This window comes from Crocodylus siamensis, chromosome 5 (assembly GCF_052110815.1).
Source record: "Crocodylus siamensis isolate JL-2025a chromosome 5, ASM5211081v1, whole genome shotgun sequence".
In the NCBI taxonomy this organism is placed as follows: Eukaryota; Metazoa; Chordata; order Crocodylia; family Crocodylidae; genus Crocodylus; species Crocodylus siamensis.
Window position 1 is genome coordinate 90,669,807 of NC_143399.1, and position 15,193 is coordinate 90,684,999.

Consider the following 15,193-nt stretch of genomic DNA (forward strand, 5'->3'; position numbering starts at 1 on the left):
TGAATGCTGCCTGAATAACAGCAGCAGACACTTTACAGAAACAGGCCATATCCATGCATAGCGACTAACCACACACACTTAGTGTAGTACGCTTAGACTTCTCTCACCTCTCCTACCCTAAAACAAATTGAATCAAGCCTCTACTTTTCTTGTAAGTTCACTGGGACAGAGACTTTTTCTTTCCTTGTTCTGGAGGAAAAACACAATGTTAAAGCAACTTATTAATTACCATTATAAATAATAAAAAAGGATAAAATTCCATGGAGAAAATGTACATTGAGATTCTGTGTTTATTATCTCAATGTCTTCATTTCATTTGTTCAGTTTCAGAGGAAAAGAACTAAGTGTTCATTTCACAAAAGCATCCTGGGATCAGCAAGCTGCATGCATGATCACAAGCAGCACTCCTTAATTGAATCTTAATTAACAATTCTATCATTGATATATGAGCCACAACAGAATCCTATTTATTTGCCAGAAGCTTAATAGCTCTGCAAATCTTAGAGAGTAAAACATGGCAAAACTACACTTTAGTGAGTTAAAAGCATGATTGTGAGACTTGGAAATATGCAGACGGAGAACTATTAACAAGGTACTTTGTTTATATATACTCACTGCTTTTCCTTATCAGCACTGCATTTTACATTTTCCCCATCAGCCCTCTGGAAACATCAATTACATGAACCATTGGGAGATGCAGATGAGCATTAAGGAAGTTCCATCTATTATTTTATTCCTTAAAATCTTGTCACTTGCCTTACATATTGCTTGCCACTGTCCTATTCATTATATTTGCAGTATTATACAGGAATTCTGAAGATAGGTAGTATCACTTTCTTAAATACTTTTAAAAATGCTTTCAAGTAACAACTTTACAGGTTTGATAAGCCGCAGTACAATCCCACTGTTACACAGACACTTTCTTCAGTACCCCTATTACAGAAACTTTCTCCATAACTATGCAGGCAGACAGCTCCTATATTTTATAATATATATGTGCACTAACTGTACCACATGGGACTACCACATCTCTGAAACTGTTGCTCCTGAAAGTAGAGCTTTTGTACATTTCTGAATATATTCCTAGCTCTAGGTCCATGATTTGTGTCGCATGCAAGCATTTGTTTCTAGCGGTGGTAAACATCGACCACTAGTAATGATTCCAGGAGAAGGAGCCATTAAGGTGTTCAGCTAGCAACCTTCCCATCCCCTGTTCCTGGTGCCTTCCTGAGACTTGGGTGATCCCAGTCTGGGAAAAGCTTGGGGAGCAGTGGCTGCTCCAGTCTTCCTGTTCCTGCTGTGCAGAACAGGCATGGGCTTTCCTGCAATGCTCCCTCCACTCAGTTCCCAGGCACCAAGCAGAAATAGTAGTGACAGTAGTGCCCTGCCCACTCTTCACACTGGAGTCCCCAGTATGTGAGGACCCATCAGGGAGCAGCTAGCAGCTGCTTCTCACCTCAGCCTACAAGAGATGAGGAGCAGCTGTCTCCTGTGCATTCTCCAAACCAGTGTAACCCCTGTCTCTCGAAGGCACAGGAGATTTTGCCCACAGCTCAACTTCTCCTGGTCCCCAGGAGGAGTAAAGTTACAGGAAAGTGTACAAATATGTGTTCTCTTGTGGAAAACTCACCAACAAGCCACTTCTGCCAGGTGAAAGTTGGGTTATTTTTCCCCTGAAGCTGCCATTTTTGGTCCAGAAGAAACAATGAGAAAGTATGTATACTTCTGGTTTCTAACAGGAGAATGGTGGTTCTCCCAGTAGAAATGTGACACTTGTATGTGGCCTCCTAGACAGGTACCTCTACTGTTCAATTGTAGTTTATATGGTTAATATTAGAAACTAGGTAGTTGTCCATCATTTACCAACCTGAAGTTGACTAAGCATGAAGAAATTTTCGCCATGTTTAAACATCTTGGACACCCTGAGCCATGCCTCTGCGTAAGTCTTCAGATTCTCCACAAAACTGAATGTTTGATTAGCCTAAAAACAGAAATGAACCAAAGTGAAATGAAAGTTGAACCCATAAATCCCATGGAAACAGGAGTAATTTGGATGCTTTGAGTCCTTCTGTAACATTTTTGCATTTCAGTTTTGACTGTCAGCAGTGTGCACATCTGTGTCTTCTCTTTCATCCTCAAAAAAACCTGAAAATAATTTATTTGGTATTCAAAGACTGCAATGAATAAAAGAAAAAGCTTCCTGCAGTGTATGTTTTCTGCCTGAAAAAAACAAAATACAATTTCTTTTTATACAGCATCTGTACACAAGGTAACATAATGTGCTTTAGAAAGTGAGATGGTGAAAAACAAAGAGAAGTTCTCAAATGAAATACTGCATTGATCACAGCACCACCTGTATGGGAAGAGAGTGGGTAGTCTCTGGATTTAATTTTCAATTCGTGTAACCTGATAGGTCTGGCACTGCCTGAAAAAGGGATATCTGACAAGGTTTGTCAGAGATTCCTTGCTCCTTTTCCTGGCCCATCAGAAAAGGAAGAGTCAAGGACAATGTATTATGATTGAATCATCAGAGGACAAGTCAAGTCGGAGAATAGTTGGGAAAGCACTGAGGTCCCAGAGGGGAGGGGAGCCAGGTGTCCAAGAAGAGTGGTCGCTTCTTAAGGAGACGATCCTCCAAGCCCAAAGGGAAGTAATCCCAACACAGATCAAAGTGGGCAGGAGGGCACAAAAGCCCCCATGGCTTACCAAAAGCATCCGGGAATGTCTCCTAGCTAAAAGGGAGGTGTACACCCAATGGAAAGGAGAGGCCATCACTAGGGAGAATTATACTGCGGTTGCTTAGGGATGTAGGGGGGCAGTCAGGAAGGCCAAGGCGGAGATGGAACTGGGACTAGCTTCCCAAATCAAGGACAACAAGAAGTACTTTTTTAAATACATGGGGGCAAAAAGAAGGTTCCGGGTAATGTGGGGCCCCTGCAAGACACGCTAGGAAATTTGGTCGTCACACCAAATAACATGCTAACCTATTTAATGATTTCTTTGCCTCCATTTTCCTGAGCAGGGACCGGAACAGCCACCCTCCCTCTGGGCCCCCCCAGGGGAGTGGCACCTAGGCCAAGGGTTAGTGAGGAACTAGTTAGGGAACTTCTGGAGGGACTGGATGTATTCAAATCAGCTGGTCTGGATGATCTTCACCCTAGAGTACTGAGGGAATTACCTGAGGTCATTGCAGAACCCCCAGCATGGCTTTACAAGCACTTATGGTGCTCTGGTGTGGTGCTAGAGGACTGGAAGAGGGCCAGCGTGGTTCCCATCTTCAAAAAGGGGAAGAAGGAGGACCCAGGAAACTATAGGCCAGTTAGTCTTACCTCAATCCTGGGTAAGATTTTTGAGAGAATTATTCCGGCATATGTCCACAAGGGGCCAGGAGGGGAGATTATGCTTAGGGGCAACCAACACAGGTTCATTAGAAGCATGTCCTGTCAGTCCAACCTGGTGGCCTTCTACGACCAGATCACCAAATCCTTAGATGCAGGGGTGGCAGTGAACATAGTCTTCCTGGACTTTCAGAAGGCTTTTGACACTGTCTCTCACCCCGTTCTCATTAAGAAACTGGGGGACTGTGGTGTCAACACCTACACAGTCAAATGGGTCGCCAACTGGCTGGAGGGCCGCACCCAGAGAGAGGTGGTGGATGGGTCATTTTCAACCTGGAGGGATGTGGGCAGTCGGGTTCTGCAGGGCTCAGTCCTCAGGCCCACACTGTTCAACATCTTCATCAGTGACTTGGACGAGGGGGTAAAAAGCACCCTGTTCAAATTTGCTGATGACACTAAGATGTGGGCATGCTAGAAGGAAGGAATAGGCTGCACTCAGACCTAGACAGGTTACAGGGGTGGGCAGATGAGAATAGGATGGGATTCAACACTGACAAGGGCAAGGTGATGCACCTGGGGAGGAAGAACCAGCACCATACCTACAGGCTGGGGAACTCCCTTCTTGTCAGTGCAGAGGCAGAAAGGGATCTTGGAGTCATCATTGATGCCAAGATGAACATGGGCCAGCAGTGTGGGGATGCAGTCAGGAAGGCCAACCGCACCTTGTCATGCATCTCAAGCAGATCCAAGGAGGTGATGCTCCCCCTCTTTGTGACACTGGTCAGGCCAAAGCTGGAGTACTGCATTCAGTTCTGAGCGCCGCACTTCAGGAGGGATGTGGACAGCATGGAGAGGGTCCGGGGGAGGGCCACTCACATGATCGGGGGCAGCAGGGAAGGCCCTACAAGGAGAGGCTACAGGACCTGAACCTGTTCAGCCTCAAGAGAAGGCTGAGGGGGGATCTAGTGGCCTGTTACAAACTAGTCAGAGGGGACCAGCAGGCATTGGGGGAGTCCCTGTTCCCCTGAGCACTACCAGGAGTGACTAGGAATAACGGTCACAAGCTGGCAGAGGGTAAATTCAGATTAGACATCAGGAGGTGCTACTTCATGGTCAGGGCAGCTACGATCTGGAACCAACTTCTAAGAGAAGTGCTGGTTCCTACCCTGGGGGTCTTTAAGAAGAGGCTAGATGAACACCTTGCTGGGGTCGTTTGACCCCAGTACTCTTTCGTGCCATGGCAGGGGGTCGGACTTGATGATCTGCTCAGGTCCCTTCTGACCCTAGTAACTATGAAACTATGAAGTCCATTTACTTCTGCACTCATCCAACAATGGGGTCTGAACTATAAAATACCAAATAGCAAATAAGTTACATTCAGGAAAATTGTTTTTTTTTCCAGAAAAGTTTGTACTATAATTGGTGATATTCACCAACCAGAGTGGTTTGTCCAAATACTAGAGTGACATACAAGATGAAATTGGTGAAATTCAATTGCATAAAATACAAGCAGGGTTAATAAAAGCAAATTCTTTGAACTGAAAGTTCTTCAGTTGTAGACAACTGAGAACAAGAGGCATTCACGTTTACCAGATGATTAGAGGAGGTGCTATTGTGTTGCAGTGATAAAAAAGGGGAAAATGCAATTCTACCTGTAACAGTTAAGATGTTTCCATCAGTAACATCTGATGGAAGATGTTACTGTAAGACAAAAAGACAGAAAATTATTATAACTATTGCACAATTTCCTGGTCAGACCTCAGGTGAGTACCAAAGCAACATACACTGGTCTGATTGCCCTTATTCCACAAAGGGTAAATTTAATCTGGAACAAGGTCCAGAGAAGGGCTGCTAGGATGATCACGGGAATGGAGAGCATATCAGAAAAGAGGAGGCAATGAGAACTCACAGGTTTAAGCTGTGCAAAATGAAGGCTAAGAGTCTATTAGTAAACCATGGGAGCAAATACCAAAAGGGGAAAAAAGAGCTATTAAAGCTAAGAGTGTATTTTGTGCAAGAACAAGTGAGTACTAAGTGGTAACATATTTCTGACTGGAAATTAGAATACATTTTTAACCATATATAACATAATCGTACTGGCAGCAAAAAAAACTAACTACATTTACATTAGCATGCAATACCTTTCTGAAACGTTGTAAGCTATCAGGATGCATAGAAACTATCCTAAAACCATGTGTCACTCAAAGAGCAAGTTTCTTCAGACTTCCTCAACTGAATCCAGAACATCAACCACCTACCTGAAAAGACCATACCTGCAACCATGGATATCACTATCTTGTATATTAACATCCCAAACCATGAAGGCACTACTACCTGCCTAAAATACCTTTAAGAATATGGAGTAGATGTCGATTTGCAACAATATGTTGCACAAATCATCCACTTCATCCTCACCCACAAAATCTTCTCTTTCAACAATTGTGACTTCCTCCAAACCATGGCATAGCTATGGGCGCAGATGGTCCTTCAATATGCCAACCTCTTCAAAACCCACCTTGAGGGGTGAAAAAAAAAATCTTAAAATTGCACCATACCTATACTATACCTGTATTATATAGAAGATATTTTCATCATCTGGACTGAACACCCAGACTCACTTACTGATTTCTACCACAGGTTTAACAACCATCATCCACCGATCAAAATTTCTCTGAAATACTCCTACACTAACATCAACTTTTTAAATACTACAATCCACACCGAGGACGATACCCTGCAAATCACTATATACTGGAAATCCACAGACCACCATACCTATGTCCAATGTTCTGTGCCTGGCTTCCTGTGATTACAGACCTGACAAAGAATGTCTTGCATTTGAAAGCCTGTCTAACCTTTAAGTTAACTACATACTTGATCCAATAGAAGATATCACCTAAGAAATCTTTGCTTCTCACAACTTATGAAAGGTATTATATGATGGAAGAAATTCTACCCCATAGTCAGATTGATAAAGACTGTGGGGGTTTTTGCTTTTCTCTCAAGATCTCTTGAGCATATATTGACAACATTTTATAGAAGCAGGACATTGGCCACCATGGTTACTCTGCTTTACCTATGGCAGGTTAGGGTGTTAGGTCTGTGTTGTGTCAGGGAGTGTTGGTAGTCTTATGCGGAGTTTACTTGATGGTTTGTATGGGATGGTTTGTTTAGGGATAATCCTGCCTCAGGCAAAGAGTTGGACTAGATGACCTCTGGAGATCCCGTCCAGCCCTACTGCTCTATGGTTCTACATGTTGTCCACGATAACAGGGGAGCTAAAATTCATACCAATGCCCAAGAACCCAAGAAAAGCAATTTCAACATAAGCAAAAAATAACAACAACAACTAATAATAGTTTTAGAGCCAGTCAGAAAATTCCATTTCTTTTGCACAAGGGAACACATGGGGAAAATGTGTTTTGATTCTTAAACAATCTAGAAACAGTCCAAATTTTGACGTTTCTTTCGGAAAAAGCATTTTAAAAACTAATTCAAAAACATCAACATATGTTTTTACATTTTAAAACAATGAGATATTTCATAATAAAATAGAATTTAGAGCAAAATCACCTGATGATTAAATAAATTAACGAAAAACTTCATAAAGGACTTAACTTTTTTTCCAAATTAATGAAACACTATCAAATGATAAAACATTACCAAACTGGTAAAACATTTCATCCAAATTGATGCATTCCAATGAAATTTATCTTTCCAGTGGAAATGTTTTGAGCCATATGCCTCAGAAGACTCACCGTGGGGATAAAACAAAACTTTGTTGTTGGATAGCAGATAGTTCAGAATATCAGTTTATATCAAAATTTTACAAATGCCTCAATTGTGAGTGAACTAGTTTGTGGATACCCATACTAATTTGTGCATATGCAAATTAACGTGTGCATTCATTTCAAATCCATTTATTTCAAAGTCAGTGTTTTTCAGTCACCTGAATTTTGAATTAACAATGCTTTACTGTACATGGGGGAAGGAGGTCAAAGTGATTTATTGTCAGGTAAGAGACATGTAAATGTGTTGAAGATAAACTGGTGAACAGAATTCGGAATCTGATACAGAGAAAGAAATCAAAGGTGAAATTGATGAAGAAGTTGTTACAAATGGCATAAACAGAAAGAGGAGACTGTCATGAGTTATATCACATGGCTTTATCACTGATCAAAGCCTTAATATCATATTAAACCAAACATTTGTGATATAAAAGCGTGTCCAAATTTGATTACACTACAATAAAAAATATTCTTGTTGCAGTTAGTGGTTTAAGCTCACTTTGGAAACATTTGTACCTGGAAATACAAATAAGTACTATCTGAAGTAGTATATTCAATGGCCCATTGTGTTCAAAAAGAACATTCTTTTCATTATAAGGATAGAATACACAAGGGAATTTTTATAAAAGATGCATATCACCTTCTAAGTCACAATGTTGTTAATTCTTGAGCTAGCACAAAAAGAAAAAGAAAAGGATTAGTACGATAATTGAGAGCCAACTAGAATTTAGGTTGTTGCTTAGGAAAGAAAAGGGAAGAGTACAGTCTGTGTGATCTCGGTATTTTTTTCTTATGAAATCTGCCCCCTCAGTCTCTGGCGACTACTGAATGTTAGGATGTATTCAAAGCCAATGAAATAATTTCTTTTCCTCTGCCAGTACACATTTATATGTACAAGCAAGTACAAACAGTTCTTTGTGCACAGCTTTGGCAATTATCTTTCCCTTGGTTCTGTTAACAAGGAGCAAGCAGACATTTGAATGTAATTTGCAAAAATTTGACAAAGGGTAGTAAAGCTAATGAACATCAGTTTAATATAGCTGTATGTGTGCATAACACCAAACAAGGGCTTCTCTACACTTACGCTTTCAGAGAAACTGAATACTAGCAATAGCCCAAATAAGCATGTGATAAAATACAGTTAAGGTACAGCAAATATAGACTGGACAATAGCTGGACTAACAGCTAGGGGCAAAGAAATCAGGACAAATCCTGTGAAGAACTGCAGCCCAATAGCTTGTGTCCCAGTCCTGTACCTTAACCATAAGACTATGCTCCTCTCCTGTAAACAGCTGTCTCTTATTTTTGCTGAGACCCAACGATTAAGAAACTTATCACTCAGTGTTAGAGAACACAGTGAAATCTATTTCATTTCAGTTAATTGTTTAGCTGTCATAGTTGCTTCTAGGAGTCAGAGTTCTTCATTATCGTAATTTATGACCCAGTATTGATCTCAAGGTAAAAATGTAAAATATTCTTCTCTAACAGATATGAGCTTACTGTATGGAGTTGTAAATTGGTAAAGGATTTGATTTATTCTAATACTTCCTATCAAAAGTACAGAAATTTGGCACAGATCTACATTTACAGTGTCTTTTGCAGAGTTGACCTTTCAATATTTTTCAGTGGTTATCTACAGGAGTTACATGCCTGAAAGGACAACAACCTTGAGTGACCCTGTCTATGCTGGGATTACAGGAGGTTGTAAGGTGTTGCCTGGCAGTAAATTCTGTTCCCCTAGCAGTAGCAATATTGCTTAATAGCAATATTAAGATTTTAAAAAGGGGTCATCTTTGGCCCTTATTTTACCTCCCAATGCAAGAAATTCTTCTGCTAGAGGCTGCAAAAGCTCCACTGCTACCAACGTGGTATATGTGGGGTGGAATGTTTGTCCCTCAGATACACCAAACTATCAAATCCCAAAGGTTCAGGTTCTACAGCTGTCTCAGGTGAGATAAGTTTATTGAAGTGATATGGGGAGAATTGTCCAGCTGGATCTCTCTTTCTCTAGGTACCATTCTAAAGTGTGACTTGTCCAACATACCTTCAAAATGAGTCTTAATAACCATATCTCAGTTCCTTCAATTCTCTTTTCCATACATGGTGATATTGTCCAGCATTCTGATGCACACGTGGGGACTGGTACAACATAGCAAACCAAAACTCTTAACTTCATCCTCATAGAAGTTTTACTATTTGTCAGTATCTTTTTCATTTTCAGTGTCTTTTTTCATCACTATTCTATTTCATGATCACATTTACCATCTGATGTTATCCAGCTTCCCAAGCAGTTAAATTTATTGACCTGCCTTATTTTTTCCTTTTCCACTTTGATGTTGCATACAGGAATGATCTTCTTTGTAATTACTGTGCATTCTGTTTTTCTACACTTGATACTTAGACCCTTCTTAGTTTAACTAACAGCTTCATCCAAAATTCCTTGCAGCTTCTCTTTTCTTGCTATAGGTCTCAGGGTGGGCTTTCATTTTGCCTTCCTCAGAAGCACTGGGAAAGGCTAGAGATTTTGACTGGATGTGTCAGTGCTCCCTTTGGGATTAAAACCCGGAGGTTCCTAGTTAGAGAGTCTTACCCCTTCACTCAGAATCAGACTGATCTCCACATTTGCTATCAGGAAGGAATTTTACCCCGTTGTCAGATAGATCAGGGGTAGGCAATTAATCATAGAATTCTAATATTATAAAAGCCTTAATCTGTCTGTCTGTCCACAATGCTTTACTCGCGCTCTGATTGGCTGACAAACAGACAATCAGAGTGTGAAGAAGCATTCAGACAGGTAGCAACATGCCACCATGATGGCAGGGACACAGGGGACGGAGCTGGAGGGGCGAGGCCAGCTCCAGTGGCCTTGCCCTGCACTCACCCTGCTCCCTGTAGGTGACCTCACCATCCTGTTCCATGCGCTGCTCCATGCAGGTGGAGACCGGAGCTGGCTTCGTCTCCCCCACTTTGCTGCTTGGAGGTGACAATGGTGATGTTGGCACGGGGGGGGGGGAAGGAAGAGTGTGGTTAGGATGCTGTGGGGGGGCAAGGCCACCGGCACTGGCCTCAGACTTCCCCCCTTCTGTCATTACTGCCTGCAGCAGTGAGGGGAGGAGTGGGCCCAACACAATGGCAGTAGTGGTGGTAGGGGAAGGGGAGACGTGGGCCAAGGCCTGATGTCAGGGTGGGAGTGGGCCCGCCGCAGCGATGGGGGGGAGCGGTGGGCCTGGCCAGATGCATCCAGGCGTAACAGTGGCAGGGAGAGAGGAAGAGCGGGCCTCCTCTTCCCCTCAGGCCCGGGCCCACTCCTCCCCCACCCCCACTTCCATCTCCCCACCACCACTGGGTCGACCCAAGCCTGCTGCTCTCCCCCTCGCTGGGCCTACAGTGCGCCTGTTTGCGCACTCTATTTGCGTGGCTGCCTAAGGGGCTGGGATAAGTAGGAGCTGAGGTGCAGCGTGATTCTTCTCAGCTCCACTCAGCTGCCCCCAGCACCTAATGCCCACCCACTGCTGGCCCCACCTACCTCCCAGCTCCAAACTGGAGGATTGGGTCGGGGTCCTCCTGAGGGTCCACTGGGGTCCTGAGCTCACAGGGCACAATGGGTTTTCACCTGTGTACCTCACGCCGGAGCTGGACCCGAATACTGCTTTGGCCATTGAGGGCCCTTTTTCAAATCCTGCAGACTCTGACGCCATGCAGGTTGGTGCCCAGTTAGATCAGGGGTGGGCAATTATTTGGGCCCGAGGGCCACATGGGAAGTTTTGATGAGATGTCATGAGCTAGGTGAGCACTCTCTCCTCCTGCTCCCCACAACTCACCAAAACTCCCTATGGGGCTGCAGGCAGACGGAGAGCAGTATTCAGGAGTGGAAGAGGCATGTGAGGCTGGGATCATGGGGCCAGGTCACCAGGCAGTGACAGTTCTGGACTGGGGTTTGGGGCCTGCTCCCTATACACCCCTGCCCTGGAGGGCTGGGAAAGGGGTTTGGGGGGGTATGTGCATGTGTGTGTTGGGGTAGGGGTTCTGCCTTGGCATGAGGTCCCCATAGCCTGCCATGGGTGAGAGGAAGGAGGGGTGGCAAGAGGGAATATTCAACAGAGCTCACGCAGTTGGTGTGGTCTACAGTTCCCTTGCAGTGCTCCAAATGGGTCTGAGCCCCTGCCCACTTGCACTCCTGACACGTCCCAGCTGCTCCGCTTCCCCTGCCTCCAGCAATAGCTCCTACTCCTGCCCAGGCCAAGAGGGCAGCCAGGAGCTGAAGTTGAAGCCCCATGTGCTGGGGTAGGAGCAGCCTGACTGAAGCTACACACCTGCCCAGACTGGCACAGCATGGCAGAGACAGCAGCATCTTCCAGTGGAGCTGTTCCCAGTGCAGGTCCAGCCAGCCAAATGCTGCTGTGAACCCCCCACCTCCAGCAACAGCTCCTACCCCTGTCCCTGCCCCTGCTGGGTCACACCACTTCTAGCAGTCAGGTGAGTGGGCAGCTTCAGCCAGGTGGCTCCTGCTCCAGCATGCAGGGCTCCAGCTTCAGCTCCACCTCCCACCAGAAGGTGGTTGGGAGCTGGAGTCAGAGCCCCTGGGGCAGAAGCTGCCGAGCTGAAACTGCCTGCCCACTCACCCAGAGCAGTGCGGCGCATCAGGGGCAAGAGTTGCCCCTGGAGTTCGGGGGAGCACAGCAGCATCCAGCTACATCCATACCGGAAGCTGCATAAACTGGCTGAGGTTGGGCTGTGGCTGTCGGCAGAAGCCTAGCATAGGCCGTCCGGTGCAAGCTGGCAGGGTTTGGCCCCATGCTGAGCACCATGGGGGGCTGCCACAGGCTAGATCCAGTCACCCGGCAGGCCAGATTCAGCCTATGGGCCATAATTTACCTACCCTGAGTTAGATTGTGTGATGTGTAGAGTTATGCTTGCTGTTCCCAGGTTGCAAAACAGAAAGCAGGGTTTTGGTTCTTCCCCTGCTTCTGTACTTTGTTGGTCATTGTCACATGAGGCTGGGAAGGATTCCGCTCCCCCCCCCCCCGTTGTTATAGGTATCAAGGTGTGCTTTTTACCCCACCTCCCTCAGAAGCACTAGGGAAAGGTAGGGATTTTGACAGGGTGTGTCACTGCTCCTTCTGGGACTAAAACCCAGAAGTTCCTAGTTAGAAAGTCTTACCCCCCACTCAGCGTCTGACTGATCACCACATTTGGTATCAAACAAGGAATTTTACTTCATTGTCAGATACTTATGGACTGTGGGAGGTTTTTGCTTTCTTCTGCCTTCCCTGAATATCTTGAGTACCTTTCAACAACCTTGCTTTACCTGTGGCAGATTAGGGTGCCTTTGCTGTCTTTGGGCAATGCTTTTCTTTTCTGTGGTGTTACTATTTTTCTACTAGTTTATGTTAAGGAAACTATTAAATATGATCTTATTCCAAATTTAAGACCCAGGTAAGTCTTTCTTCATTAGAATATAACATAGAAAGTACAGAATACAGAGCTTGGAGATCTGCATGGATGCTTTGTGGCTACTGCACCATTAATACCTGGAAAATTGTGTATGGAAATTACCATGGAAATAGAAGTAGAAGTAGCTGTAGCTGCACAGAGATACATTACAGCCAGGGCTAGTGTTCTCAGGTGCATATAAACTTAGAAAATATAAACCCACATGCTGCCAGGGTTTTGGCTGTAGCCATGTTGATCTAAGGACATAAGCAGGCAAGTTTCTTTGGGTAGGTGTGATATCTTCTATTAGACCAACTAAGTAGTTGGGGGAAAGTTCTTTGCAAGGTTTTGGGCATAAGCTTCTTCTTTAGGCATAGGAAGTCTCTGCTGTTCTGACATCTCCAAGGAATGAAAGAAAGCCTCATCTCAGAATAGCAGAGGCTCCCTATGCCTGAAGAAGAGTGCCTGTAAGCTTGCAAATAACCTTTTTTCCCAACTACTCAGTTCGTCTAATAAAAGATATCACATCTACCCAAAGAAGCTTACCAACCCACATGCTGAAAATTCAACCAAGTTATGTGTTTGCCTCTGACTAAATTGTTTTGGAAGCTATTGTCCGTAACTGTTCAACCATTTCTGAGATTAAGACTAGGGAAAATCTATGTCCAAATTATGCATCTACAACTGCATATGCAGAGAGAGAGGGGAAAAACTTTTTGTTTGAGGGCTTTAGCTCCCTGACATTTTAGAAGAGAAATGTACAGGAAGGTTGGACCTGTAAAAATCTTTCCCCAATTTAGTCAAGTGTTGAAGAACTAGAGTTTACACATACTCAGCAGACAGCTACTCCAGCTTTGCAGCTGAAAACAAGGCAAGGGTCCAGCACTGGTGTGGGAGATAGAGGAAGCACCACCACACTGAGTTTAGCTGTGGAGATGATGGAAATGGAGACTGTGGGCAAAGGCAATACTACTTGGTAGATGACCACAGAATTCGAGACTATAAATCACAACCTGTGTTCAACAAGGTTGCACGGGTTTGTTGCGGGTAGGTCTTGTTTGACCAATCTCATTTCCTTCTATGACCAGGTGACCTATCACCTGGACAAGGGAGAAGAGATTGATGTCATATATCTTGACTTCAAAAAAGCTTTTGATCTGGTATCCCATGATCACCTCTTTGCGAAACTGGCCACTTGTGGCCTTGGCTCCACCACAATCCACTGGCTGGGAAACTGGCTCCGTGGTCGGACCCAGAGGATTGTAATTGATGGCAGTCACTCATCGTGGTGCCCTGTGACCAGTGGGGTCCCTCAAGGCTCTGTCCTTGGACCCATACTGTTCAACATCTTCATTAATGAAGTGGACATTGAAGTCAGGAGTGGACTGGCCAAGTTCGCCGATGACACCAAACTTTGGGGCAAAGCATCCACGCCAGAAGATAGGCGGGTGATCCAGGCTGACCTGGACAAGCTCAGCAAATGGGCAGACGAGAACCTCATGGTGTTTAACACCGAAAAATGCAAGGTTCTCCACTTTGGGAGGAAAAACCTGCAGCACCCGTATAGGCTCGGCAGTGCTACATTGGTTAGCACTACAGAAGAAAGAGAGTTGGGGGTCATCATTGACCACAAGATGAACATGAGCCTGCAATGCGATGCTGCGGCTAGTAAAGCGACCAAAATGCTGGCTTGCATCTATAGATGCTTCTCGAGCAAATCCCGGGACATCATTCTCCCCTTGTACTCGGCCTTGGTGAGGCCGCAGCTGGAGTACTGCGTCCAGTTTTGGGCTCCACAATTCAAAAAGGATGTGGAGAAGCTTGAGAGAGTCCAGAGGAGAGCCACGCGCATGATCAGAGATCAGGAAAACAGATCTTACGATGACAGGCTGAGAGCCATGGGACTCTTTAGCCTGGAAAAGCGTAGGCTCAGGGGTGATCTGATGGCCACCTATAAGTTTATCAAGGGTGACCACCAGGATCTGGGGGAAGGTTTGTTCACCAGAGTGCCCCAAGGGATGACGAGGTCGAACGGTCACAAACTCCTGCAAGACCATTTCAGGCTGGACATAAGGAAGAATTTCTTTACTGTCCGAGCCCCCAAGGTCTGGAACAGTCTGCCAGCGGAGGTGGTTCAAGCACCTACATTGAACACCTTCAAGAGTAAATTGGATGCTTATCTTGCTGGGATCCTATGATCCCAGCTGACTTCCTGCCCTTTGGGCAGGGGGCTGGACTCGATGATCTCCCGAGGTCCCTTCCAGTCCTAATGTCTATGAAATCTATGAATTACAGTGGAACAAACCACCTCAATTCTGGCATTTCCTGACTTTTGAGTGACTGACTTTGAAACCTTAATGAAGTTCTTTCAAAGAAGTCTATTCAGTCCCTGTGAAGTCTGTGTGCGTGTCTATAATAATGTATGTACAAGGATCCTTAGATTATGCAGACCCACCTCTCTCATTTTCTTTACACAGCTGTTCTGAGCCAATTAAACAGTAGCTAAATTAAGAGGTAAGAATTTATTTTTTTTAAGGTGGAGACATGGCAGAAAATCCCTTAAAGTTTTCCACTTTTTTTTAATACATTTTTTCCCTTCAAATCGATATGAATCCATTTGCAGCAGCACGTGTA

General features: G+C 44.6%; 1 protein-coding gene across 1 annotated transcript in view; it reads right to left on the bottom strand.

Moving 5' to 3' along the window:
- The window catches only part of ABCA13 (ATP binding cassette subfamily A member 13), a 377,080-nt gene that overhangs the window by 217,641 nt on the left and 144,246 nt on the right, over nt 1-15,193 (bottom strand). Inside the window, 1 exon segment of the mRNA XM_090049781.1 lies at nt 1,868-1,981. Within this exon segment, the coding sequence (XP_089905907.1) occupies nt 1,868-1,981 (114 nt within the window).